The sequence below is a fragment of the Amia ocellicauda genome, chromosome 18, assembly GCF_036373705.1.
Source record: "Amia ocellicauda isolate fAmiCal2 chromosome 18, fAmiCal2.hap1, whole genome shotgun sequence".
Classification (NCBI taxonomy): domain Eukaryota; kingdom Metazoa; phylum Chordata; class Actinopteri; order Amiiformes; family Amiidae; genus Amia; species Amia ocellicauda.
This window is the reverse complement of record NC_089867.1, coordinates 15,450,344-15,463,561: the sequence shown is the minus strand read 5'-3', so window position 1 is coordinate 15,463,561 and position 13,218 is coordinate 15,450,344. Positions and strand designations below refer to the sequence as shown.

Genomic DNA, 13,218 nt, shown 5'->3' with positions numbered 1-13,218 from the left:
CTTATTTTGTTAATGAGAAAGCCCTGCCACCAAGTTCAATTAGTGTACATGGGGATGGCACGCAGAGCTGGGATGATGGAAGGAGGCCTGCTGGCATCCAGCTTTATTATTTCAATCTGCTACGCATGCTCTGGACGCGTAGGGTTGGTGCAGTCAGCCGGAGCATCGCGTTGTTCAGCCTGCTCTGTAGTGCGCTGGGTTTGTCTCTCGCTGAGGGCGGCATCGGTCTGAATCCGAATATAAAAATGTATATCCAAAAGTGTGAACAGTGGCACTCACTCAGATAGATAAATAAAACCAACAATATCGTATCGTACCGGCTCTACAAGTTCCTGATCAGAAATCCCGGTCTGTTTACTAGTACAGCATCTGCGTAGCTCCCAGCGGCTCCATCTGCAGCTTTAAAAACCTCCTTCTCGGGAAGCGAGGTGTGGGCCGGGGTAATGAGACGCACAAGAGAGAACCTTGTGCTTGTTTTAAAGCCTGTCGATTTACGAGTTTTATGGCGTGTTAGTGATAGGAGACAGTAAAGGTTCTCCCTGGCTCTGTTTTATTCATCTTTAATGAGTCTCAGGGCTGCTGAGTTGGCGTATTCCCAAGGAGAGATGCAACAAAACAGCTCTGTGTTGCTCTACCTCCGCATGGAATTTACTGCCCCCTACTGGCAGAGGCACAGCTCCACATCCAACTCCTCTGCCATACTGTGTTGTTCTGCATGCAAAATATCACTGTTATTACACTTTCCCAACCAGTGTACTGTGGCTAATTGGTGTGACTTCTCATGAATGGATGTGCAGCTTCTCACAATTAGTTCAATGAAATCTGTTCCTGACAAAGTAAGCAATGATTGGTGTAAATATTTTAAGTTAATCTGGTGCACCTTATTGTAGGTTGTATTAAATTAAAGATTTGGCAACTAAATTAGCCTTACAAACCTTAATGAAAGTCTAGAAAATAAAAATATAAAACCCTAATTTGATTGTTTAATTAAAGTTTAGTGAAATAATGTAGGTAAATTACTCAAAATCTTATCCCATAATAAACTGCAATGTTAAGATTTCATTCAGATTTGTAGTTTGGATTTACATGTTTTTTTTATTATGATCTTTTTCTTAAACATTCAAGTCTTCAATTATTACTGCATGACAAATCATTATCCTTACACTATAATAATAATCACAATCTTTAGTCTGAACTTGCCTAATGCATTGCAGTGTCAGCCTTATACTATACACCACAGTTTATTTAAAATTAAAACAATTCTGGTGTATTTTACAGAATTGTGGATTAGACCCATATGAGAACAGTAATATATTAATCAAATAAATAATTAATAATAATCGAGTAAATAATAGTTACGTTTCTTTTTACAGTTTACAGTAACTCATATTCCTAGTGTCTGCAGAACAAAAAGAGCAAGGGCCTTGAGAGAGACCGTGTGTCGTATCAGCCAGGCAGGCGGGCGCGGCAGAGCGAAGGCAGGGTATTGCGTGAAATGTGTTACGGTCACAGCGAGCCGTGTCACTTCCCGTGCGTTATTATGACCCACTCAGCTTCCACACTCAGACGTCAGCACAGAGATGCACTTCTCCTCTCCACTGGGTGGCGCTGGTGAGACTAGGTAGCTAACTGGCAAATTGTGAGATGCAATACCTTTAGTACATATTGCCTCAAAACATGACTGATAGGGATAGTGTTTTTATTCATTGTCTAAATAATGATAAATTGTCACTTACCTCACTCTATAAGGCAATTATTGAGATTGGGTGTGAATTGCAGGTATAAATCAATAACTTGTGCTGCAGAGATTGGTTTAATATCTCACTCAAGGAGGGTGAATGTCACAGTTCCATATTCTGGGATTCACCATCAGCCACAAACCCTTTATCTTCACCTGTGGCCACACCTGGGCACCTCCCTTACATGCTAAACCATCAATCACATCTCAGGATGACAGCTCACAAAAATAACCTTGGCTTCCTCTTTCTGTTTGTTTCTTCCAGAGGCGAAAATCCCGCTACGCAGAATTAGACTTCGAGGTAATTTGACCTTTTTGTTCTTTTCCTCCTTGTTTGTTCTTTCTTTTTCTCTGTATTTCTAAGTAATGTTAGAGCTTAATGTACTGCATTATATAAAGTACGGTGCAAAGAGGCTTGATTTCTGCACTCCTCCATCTCTTAGTGAAGCCATCAGCAGCCTGCTGTGGGCTATGACTAACAACTCGATTGTGTCCCCTCATTTGTTATGACAGGGGAAGGTTTTTCAATTTCCCTGCTAGAATAACTGAATATCACAGCCTGAATCAGACCAGGCCTCCTCTGCAAATCTATCTCTCGTGTTTAGCTGTACTATAGTTAGTTTTGGCCAGTGTAATTTAACATTTGAATGTGTGTGTGTGTTTGTGAATGAGTGTTAATCGCGTGGCCGTGCTCAGTGTGTGCTCCTGTCCCCGTGTTTTCTGTGTAGAAGATCATGCACACGCGGAAGCGACACCAGGACATGTTCCAGGACCTCAACAGGAAGCTGCAGCACGCTGAGAAGGACAGGGAGTCTCCACCAGTGGACGGCAAAGTACGCAACAATCTCAGACCCTCTGACACACACACAGACAAACCTGTCACGCATCGGGGCACAAACACCCAGATCAAATACAGTGACATACAAGACACACTCACAAAACCACAGTCACACACACAATCAGCACTGGCACATACACACATGTCATACTCATCTCTTATAGTGCAAAGAATCCTGCCTATTCCCAATATAGTGTATGATCGCCAATTAGCTAACATATCCTACTTGAGGATTGGGAAATCACCAGTAAAAGTAACTCTCGGTCTCTCTCTCTCTTTCTTCCTCACAGTCTGTAAAGCGATGGAGTGTCTCATCGGGTGGCAGCGATAAAACAAACCTCAGTGTGAGTATCTCTCCCCGCCTGCCTCCTCTGTCCCGTAGAAAAGATGCCAGGGCTCACTCCAGTACAGGACTTGTTTACAGTGTGTTGTCATGTCCCTCATTTAAATTCCCATCTCCCCTTTTCAGCTGGTCGGAAAGGCATTTGCACAGCCACCAGCTCAGCCCATATTAATGACAACATTTGTCTTCTCCCGACATTAACAAAAGAGGGTGATTTTGTTCCGCCCCTTTATTTAAAAGTGATTGTTCATGTTTAAAGGCACCACTTTAGCAAGAGACACCATATTTCTGGAGAAAAGAAGGAGTAAAATTGACAAACAAATGCTTGTTTTGTTAGCGATGCAAAATAATAGGAACTAATTGTGCAGCAGAGCAAAACTCTTGGGAAAGGTTTCCCGTAATATTGATGGATGACATCATATTGGAGGACATTAAACTATTTTGTGAGCTGTGCTGCACATTAACCCATTTTACTGTGAAAAAACCACAATACTGCATTATTTCTAATCAGACTTATTTTTGACACAATTTTCCTGCTGGATGAACAAAGCAATCGCAGCTGAAATCAACCTTGTGTTCTGAAGACCCCACTGCAGTTATCTGTCAGATTTCAGAAGCTATGGCTAAACAGATTAAGGTTTCCAATCCGTCAGTGAAGCTCATGATTTGCCGCCTGGAAAATGAGTTTTTGAAACAGTTTTGATCTGTCGATGTCTTTTTCACCACATGCCAAATTCAGGGTCACCCACTAACTCAGTTCTCTTCTCCTCAGCAGGACAAACAACAGACACCCAGCAAAAGAGCATGGGAGGGAATCCGCAAAACGCACTCGCCCCCGTCCTGGGTACGCAAAGACCTGGAGCCCCTGCAGGCCTCGCCCCTGGAGCTGAAGTCTGTGGAGTGGGAGAAGACTGTCGCCACCATTCCCCTGGTGGGCCAGGAAATTATTGACCTGCAGACCGAGGTCTGAGGGGGACCAGAGACCCGCAAAGCCACAACTCTACTCTCCTCTCCATTTCACCTTGGTTTGAAGAAAAAAAATTGAGAGAAAGACAGGAACACGGGACAGAGCGTTAAGTTCTGAACGTTTGGAGAAAGATGGAGGAAGTGTTGTGATTGTTTCCTTTTCTTTAAATGCCAGAGCAGGTGTTTCTTTACAGAAAATACAAAATAAAATACATATAATAATGACGACCACAACATTATGGAGAAGATTAAATGAAAATGCATCTCCGGCACTGTGTGCTCCAGAGAAGGCGCGATGGCGCAGGTGTGGGACATTCCTCGCTCTTCTGTTCAGGGCTCGAGAGAGGCTGGTTTCCCTGCCAAGTCTTTTCTGATGCATACGGAAACCCTGTTTTATCGCAGAAGACGCCGGCTGCAGATGACAGCTGGAGCGCATTTGCGACTGAAAACGCATTTCCAGGCGTGAGACAGAATCTGAAAGGCCCCTTCGCTCCATGGTTCGTGAAGGGGGAATCCTTGAACTGCGGCTGTTTCACTTTGTTTTCATGTTAAGGTAGACGGATGCATTTAAAAAGTGGCAAAAAACTAAAAAAACGTTCTAAAGCGCAGCCACAGAACTATCCATTCTACCATGCCTTTAAAAACTTTTCACAGGAGGCAAGGCTTATCTATGAGGACCATGTTCTAACTTGAACCTGTGGAGGTGTGTCAGTATTTTGAAGCAATCTGATTTTAGAAGCAATCCGAAAACTCCCTCCTGGTATGACTGATCTCCAAGACACAGAATTATTTCCCCACCATGTACAAAGCTCTGCCTTGTCCCCACTGATAAGAGAGACAAGGGCCGGAACCTTCGTTAAGGTGAAACGGTATTAATGGGTAATTAATCAATGATTGAATTACTTACAGAGATGATCATATGAAAAGGGGATGGACATGGCATTGGAGGAGCTGAATGTGTGGAAGCAAGGAGATCATGGTAGAGGTAGCGAAGGGTAAACTCTTCATGAGCGTCACAGCTCAGTCAGTCTCTGGCTGCCTGTGTTGCTTTCTGGAGAGCGATCGTTACCATTAGGAGAGGAGGAGCCTCCATGTGTCACCCTCCTGCGATCAGAGTGTGAAGAGGGTGGGGCTGCAGGGAGATCCAAAATGTCAGTGAAGATGTAGAAGACAGACAATAGGATAAGCCGACTGTTAAACAAAGTTCCCCGTCCATGAGAAGCCCTGGGCAGACTTTGCCTTGCAGTGTTCCTGGAGCTGATGACAGGACCTCGTGCGGCAGGACGGCCTCCTCGGTGCCGGCTCGGTCATCAGCCCAGGACACTGTCCTTTCTGCCTCAGGCCCAGGTATTCACAATGTATTACTCAAATATGTGATGTATAATCAGCAAGACTAGAAAACACCCATATACGTACAGAATTGTGTGTATGTATATGAAGTTTCTAAAGGACTCAAGTAAACAGAGTGTAATTTGTTGGTTGCTTGATATACAAGCAGAATGGCATAATGCATTGGTAATGTTCAGACAAATTGCATATTTTTGTTATGTTTATATATATATATATATATATATATATATATATATATATATATATATATATATATATATATGTATGTATAATTATATTATATTACATTATATGAATTTAAAAGTTTTACAAAGCTCCAAATAGTACACAGAATATATAAAAACTTTTACATAAAAACACAAAAAATAAAAAAAATATACAAAAAAAATAAAATTAAAATAAAATAAAAACTGTGATCCAATAGTCAGAGTTATGATTGCACAAGTGAAAGCACAAGGCTCCGGGGAGCCCTGTTGTACAGTATTGTAATTATAAAGTTACACAGAATGAATTTTAGCCTATAAATATCTTTCTACTGTGCTTCAGGATTTGTTTTCTGAATCCTCCTGTTGGGTTACTGGACTATAACAGTGTTCTGTAACTAATGTAATGATGTGTGTTTTAATATCATTGTCAGTATTCAATCCTCTCCCCACCTCCCTTCCCTTCTCCCTCCCCAGCCAGCTGACAAGATCTGTCTCAACCTTATTATCCCCTTTTGTAATTTTATTTTATTTTCTTCTTTGTTTATGTACAGTTTTCAGAGCACAAGATGAATGTGTCTTATTTCTAATAAAAAATAATATAAACTATACATGGTTTTCCTGTGGTGATGTGTGGATGATGACAGGAATGGCAAATTAACTCCTTCCTTTCAGCTGTTAAACAGAACGCACTGCCTGCACATTGTGACCCTCTCACAAAAAAACCCTCTGCTTTTAAAAACAGTGCATGCAAGCAGATTTTCTGAAGCGTCACTCATTTCTTTAAATAGACATAGGTATAACCAACACTTAATCTACATTAACCCGGATCTCTAAAAAAGATGAATACCTGACTATAGTTTCAGTACAACAGGTTTTTGATTTTCCTAATCCTAGCTGATTTACACGGTTTATGTAGAAACCATAGTGAGGATTATGAAAGGAATAAAAATAAAGCACGGATTTTGCTTACACGTTTGGTTTACAATAGTTGCAGTGAGGGCACTATACATTCAGACACAAGCATACATAAATAATTACACACATTACTAACATTCCCATTGCTTTTGAGAATTAAACACCCACTTTGTGCAATACTGCTTAAGCATGTCATTACTGAAGGTTTATTAAGCAGATCTGTGAGGCAGAGCAGCAGAGTGCAGGGTTAAGTGCTATTGCGGCCCATTTAAAACAGACACTGCAGAAATAAGGCGGATTCAAATATGTTAACAGTATCTGCAACGCAATGTTAAGTGAAGAATAATAGCCAGTATCAACTACATTCTGGAAGTGCGAATCTACTGTTTGCTGCACTGGACATATATTCCAGAATAATATGAAAATGACTTCAATTCCCCCTGGTGCAAAAACTCGTATGATCCACAGCGCAATTAGAACCAAATTAATTTCCGAATTCCGTACAGTGGACCCTCACAGCTGGGAAGACCTCCAAATTCAATAATTGGTATTTGCTAATTTGATACAATTTAAATGATTTGGTATTTTGTAATGAAATACATTTACACAGTTTTGTCCAGCCCTAAACATAGTGAATCAACTACCCGAGGTGATTGTTTTCTTCTTCTGTTAAAAAGTTTTGTGTGTTTTTGCACTGGAACACTTTACGAGAAAACCTCATCACGCTAAGCGCTAAGATATATTCATTGTGACTCTGTTTCCAGCTCTTGCAGCTCTGCTTCCGTGGCCTCAGTTAAAGTCTGTTTTGATGAACAATGCACAATGCTCATGCTCTGTCCCGGTAGAAAGTTATATTATTTATTATGTATTATTTCAAAGAAAGCACAAATCCTCTTTATTTATAATTAAGAGATTTTACTCTGAAACTAAGATTTCTATTCAGGTGGTGGAAGGAATCATAGAAGCATCATAGTACTTCATATATCTCATTTGGAGTTCAAACACAAATCCGACTGAGCTGACACTGTAACATTTCACAACAATTGCCTGGAAGAGAGAACGGATGATTAGAGACTTTTTTCGGGTTATGGTGCGGCTGCTATTGTTTCTAAACAAGTGATTTGATATCTCTCCCATACTGAGAGAGGCAGATGTGTAGAGCCTTGCAGGGAAAGAGGAGGATAATATAAAGCAAAAAGGTTCAGCAGGGACCCTAGTAATTTATTTTCAAAATCTGCATGACTTTACATTGTGTATAAAACACTCAAACATCCCCTTTGAGTGCTTAATCTCAGACATATGACATTTAAGTGGATAGTAAAACACTGGAAGGCCACTCCTGCTGCATTGGAGCTGTAACAACAGATTTACAAGAAAATAATCATTAAACATTTAGGACATCATCTATGCTTGGGTTAGAAGTTAAATGTAATCTTTTGTGTCATTTTGATGGCGTAGCAAACTCTAATCCTTGGCCCCAGGGAGGAATAGCAAGTTCTTAACCCTCGAGTTACCAGAGATTTCCTCCTCCATTGGTTTTTTATGTTTTCTCTTCTGTACAACAGCCTGATTAAAGTGGACTTGGCACTAACATGCATGTTCTGTGAGGTGGAGCCCCTTTCAAGGCATTGGTATCGTCTCCTTTGGCTCCCCGTTGACCTCTTCACAAATATGTCAGATGTTTCAAGACACAAGATCAGAGGTAGGTAAACTCTGCAAATGGGCTGCATCAAAAGTGTTTCTTGTCTTAAATATAAATTAAATATGTCTTAAATATAACTGAGTTCTGGTACCTGAACTGAAACTGCTCTACACCGATCAGCCATAACATTATGATCACCTGCCTAATATTGTGTAGGTCCCCCTTTAGCCGCCAAAACAGCCCTGACCCATCGAGGCATGGACTCCACTAGACCTCTGAAGGTGTGCTGTGGTGTCTGGCACCAAGATGTTAGCAGCAGATCCTTTAAGTCCTGTAAGTTGCGAGGTGGGGCCTCCATGGATCGGACTTGTTTGTCCAGCACATCCCACAGATGCTCGATTGGATAGAGATCTGGGGAATCTGGAGGCCAAGTCAACACCTTGAACTCGTGATTCATCAGACCAGGCCACCTTCTTCCATTGCTCCGTGGTCCAGTTCTGATGCTCATGTGCCCATTGTAGGCGCTTTCGGCAGTGGACAGGGGTCAGCATGGGCACCCTGACTGGTCTGCGGCTACGCAGCCCCATACGCAACAAACTGCAATGCACTGTGTGTACTGACACCTTTCTATCAGAACCAGCATTAACTTTTTCAGCAATTTGAGCTACGGTAGCTCATCTGTTGGATCGGACCACACGGGCCAGCCTTCGCTCCCCACATGCATCAATGAGCCTTGTCCGTCCATGACCCTGTCACCGGTTCAGCGCTTTTCCTTCCTTGGACAACTTTTGATAGGTACTGACCACTGCAGACACCCAAAACACCCCACAAGAACTGCAGTTTTGGAGATGCTCTGACCCAGTCGTCTAGCCATCACAATTTGGCCCTTGTCAAAGTCGCTCAGATTCTTACGCTTGCCCATTTTTCCTGCTTCTAACACATCAACTTTGAGGACAAAATGTTCACTTGCTGCCTAATATATCCCACCCACTGACAGGTGCCATGATAACGAGATTATCAGTGTTATTCACTTCACCTGTCAGTGGTCATAATGTAATGGCTGATCGGTGTATAAGCACTGTATACCTCTCTTACATATATATATCATGCAATCTTCTTAAGAGCGAGCATTAGATCACCAAGAGTTTGACCTTACTGGAAACCAGAAGGTACAAACACTCTCCGCCAGACTGACCTGCTTTTCAATCCTGTTGTGCTCATAAACCATCCCATCCAGTTGTCTTGTAAAACAGTCCAGTTCCTCAGTATCTCCCTCTAGGGCACGTGAAGATCCTTTTATGAAATGTCATGATTTATTCAATGAATAAAGGAAAGGCTGTCGTGTTTGTTTTTATTGTTTGTGCAGGTTTTAATGTGCTTGTTATCTTCCACATGGGCCATAATTATGCTTTGTTCTCCTTGTCGTTAGATTATCTGCAATGAAGGGTGTTATAGTATAATTTTGAATTATAATAAAAATGTGTGACAAAACTAGAGTAGTCTATGATCTTTTGTCCTAATATCTATCCATATTTTCAGCAAGACACAGGAGACGCAGTAGTTTATAATGTGGTCTCACCGAGCAATCCTGTCTGAACTCACAGATACAGCCTGTCTTCAGGATCTTATGGCACCAACAGACTGATAGTCTGGCACGGTCAGACAGAATAAAGTAAGTTTGACATCAAATTGCACCGATAATACTCTTGATTATCAGTCCTACCTTTTGGGCTTCAGATCTCTGTATGGTGATTCAGCAGCGGGGAAATCAAACCAGCAGGAAGGGCTCTTGGAATATCCCTAGGTTCATTTTTTTGGAATCTGCTGAGTGGGATAGCAGCTTTGATGACAAGTGTGTTTTGTGTGTGAAATGCACACAAGTAGCTCGAGTGCAAATATAATATATGCATTTCGCGCATATACCTTCAAGGAATTCTGGTCCTTGCCTCACTCACGCTCTTCCCATTTCAGATGATCAATTAGCTAAACTGTTACCCCATGACCTTTGACCTGATGATCGCTGTCATAAGCAATCCCTGTAGGATACTTTCACTGCTAACTAATAAGATCTTAACAGTTGCTGAATATGGGAAATGATAAACACAAGGATATAATGATCATGGATTTCTAAATATTATAATTCCTCATATTAAATCGATTGCTAATCTGACGATTGATGTTCTACGCCTCTTTGGTCTCCACAGGTCTTTGCATTGCAGCATTTCCTGATCGCTTCATATTGATTAAATAAATATTGATTGGCGAAATAAAAAGCAAGCAAAGCGCAAAAATAAATGTGTTATATCCTAATGAATGTATTCACCTAAGAATATGAAACATTGTCTGTATAAAGTAGACTCATAGACTGTAGTTTACTAAATAAACATATTGCTGCTTGAACAGATATGATCAATCCTGAATCAATCTCAGCAGCTGTTTACAGTGTGCCTGTTAAAATGGAAATTGGGCTCATCTTTAGAATGATTTCCCCTTTCATGGGGCACATTATCATTGAAAAAACACTTAGTTCAATCCCCCACCTGACACTGCTCACAATCTCCTCAAGACAGTTACACTGAACATCCGTGGTTCAATACGCACATTTACAAATAACAAAAGAAAAGCGCTTCATAGATTGTGCTTCTCTCGAGTGAGGTATATAGAAAAAAAGGCTAAATGGATGGAAGCACAATACGCTTGACTCAAAGGTGTCCTGGTCCTCATAAATAAATACAGATGGAATCACAGCCCAGGCAGTTCATTATCCTGCTAAGTGGCTTGATGATGTATGTCAGAACTGAGTCTCTGTGCAAGTCCCATGCCACAGAAAGGCAGTTGTCTGTGCGAGTAATAAAGTGTGTTTTTTGCACATGGCAATGAATAAATAATTCATCGCAATTCAAGGGCCGCCAAATTAGTTTCTTTTTAAGGGTGCGCTGTGTGCCATACTCAATCAAGCCACATCTGAGACACTGCATCAGGCTTTACTCAGGGGTAATTGACATCAGTGATGTTCTTCATGGATCTGCGGTCAAATCAATATTAGCTAATGTGTAAGTTACTTACAGGAAACCAATGTGCAATATGCTGCTGACTGATCCATTCTGAAATGTAAATGGGATTCGTAAGGTTCAGGCAACAAGAAATCAAGACTATTACTGGGCAACAATGCTATTGCAGCTCAAATAGCAAAGCATCACTTATCTCAGTGGACTTGAATGGACGATGCCTACAGACTCCCTGACCTGCATGACTGGCAAAGTATTGACAGCGAGACAAGAGGTGAGCCTTCTCTCTAAAAGATTAGATCTGTGTGAAAGACAAAGGAAATCTTGCTTAGCACAAGTGGTTTTTCAGGTTTGACTTTTCAGAGCCAAATGTCACACAATAAAAAGCCATGGCTCCTGTTTTAATCTGTCTTTATAAACAGCAGATGAAGAATATCGTGTTCATCTAGATTCATGGCACATTTCACACTGCGCCCATGTCATGCTTTTCATCAAAACAATTTTCCATTTTCTCTTTCCTCCAACAAGAGAGTCCTTGCAAAAAACACTTCATAACTCTCAGAAGTGCAATAATTGTAACACTAATGCCACTGATTTGTTTTATTTTGTGCAGGTTTGAATCTCTGACATCTCATTTGTGTTGAATTTGTACTATCAATATCCTTAATAAAATGTTACAACCTCCCAGAATGGGAGAGCGCTGATTGATGTTTTGGAGCTAAACTCCCGGCTGCCAAATCATTGTTATTATGCTGGATTTATGTAACAGAAGGCGGCTGTAGGTGGCTGAAGAGTGCTTACTTTAGAGGCCTAGTTCTGTCACTTAAGACAAGCACTGTATTTCTGAGCTTTTCAGAACCTGTCCCACAAGGAGGCTTTAAGTGTAGCAAAATGATATGCAGTGGACTTAGAAGGATATGCTGCCTTCAGCACAAAGGCTGCGAACCCAATCACAGATCTCATTATTTAGTTTTTCGGAGTGAGAAGGAAACCACTGCATGAATTCAGTGGTGTCTGTCCCAAGACAGTCTGCCTTCCGTAAAGTCTAGAAGGAGCTCAGCCAATGGAATAACTTTTTCATTACCATATAAATTGGGAAGAGAGGTGACTGACACAGGTTTACATTAGGCAGTGCCATATGTATTGAAATTGCTTACTTAATGTTAGAGACAGATGACTTAATGCTGGTTCTTGTCTAAAAGGAGGAAGGTAGGTACTTTTTTTTCTTTCCCCATTTAGTCTGTTCATCAATGATAGAAGTATTGCAGAGATTTTTAGAAAATAATACATATATGGATACATGGATTTCGATTTGTTTAGTAGCCTGATGTACAGAGAGGGATCTGTGTCATGTTTAAGGTAGGCTCAACAAGGAGGACAATCACAAACATAAACGAACAATAGATTTGGATACACTAATGAATGTATAACCTAGGACATATCAATATTATAGTATTTATAGCATGTATATAACATGGTAGTAACTGTTTACTAACAACTGTCTGCATGTTATTAACATAATTGTTGTCCCATAGTGCTGTGCTATTGCTTAGCCTTCACACATTAATACATTGTGTTTTTAATGTATGTACTAGGGGGAATCATGTGACATGCACCATGAAATGGTTGCTTCTTGCTGAACCCTCTTTGCATCCCCTGAATTTGCATCTAAATACAGATTTAATTTGTTTTATAGTTATTGCCATATGTCCTCCAGAAGAAAGAAACAACTTCTCATGCTGCTCTAGACTGAAAGCATTTCAAACAAGTGCTAAAAGGATACCATTTGCGGCATGATCTCCGGGTCGGCACAATTCGACAAGCTTTCCAATAAGATTTCAGCAACCAAGTCCAAAATAAGCTGAACGACCTTGAGGATCACTTGCACAGCTGCAGAGTTTCAGGGGTCAATTTGCCAAGACTGGAAGGCAAGGACTCACCTCATTGTCGTTTCCTCTACGACAACACCGATTAAAATAGACAGAGCCCATCATGTCTATGGTGACACTTCATCTGGGTCTGGCAGTCCCCACACATCTGCTCATCAAGTCATTGATGGTCATTGTCTGTTTTTATTGTGGATTACTCTTCACAAACTGCCTCAATGCACAGAACCTTCTCTGAGAACAGACCCCGGGAAAGTATCAACAGGTCCCTTATATGTAGTACTGTGTTGCAGCTCACTCACAAGATTGAGAAGTTGTCCTTCAAA

General features: G+C 41.0%; 1 protein-coding gene across 2 annotated transcripts in view; it reads left to right on the top strand.

Moving 5' to 3' along the window:
* Positions 1–5,407, top strand: part of adgrb1a (adhesion G protein-coupled receptor B1a) — a 46,434-nt gene extending 41,027 nt beyond the window's left edge. For both annotated transcript variants that reach the window (XM_066691029.1, XM_066691028.1), the window contains 4 exons: positions 2,004–2,039; positions 2,467–2,571; positions 2,867–2,920; positions 3,695–5,407. In XM_066691029.1, coding sequence (XP_066547126.1) covers positions 2,004–2,039; positions 2,467–2,571; positions 2,867–2,920; positions 3,695–3,889 — 390 coding nt within the window. In that variant the 3' untranslated portion in view covers positions 3,890–5,407. The remainder of the gene's footprint in view (positions 1–2,003; positions 2,040–2,466; positions 2,572–2,866; positions 2,921–3,694) is intronic.
* Positions 5,408–13,218: the final 7,811 nt, after the last annotated feature.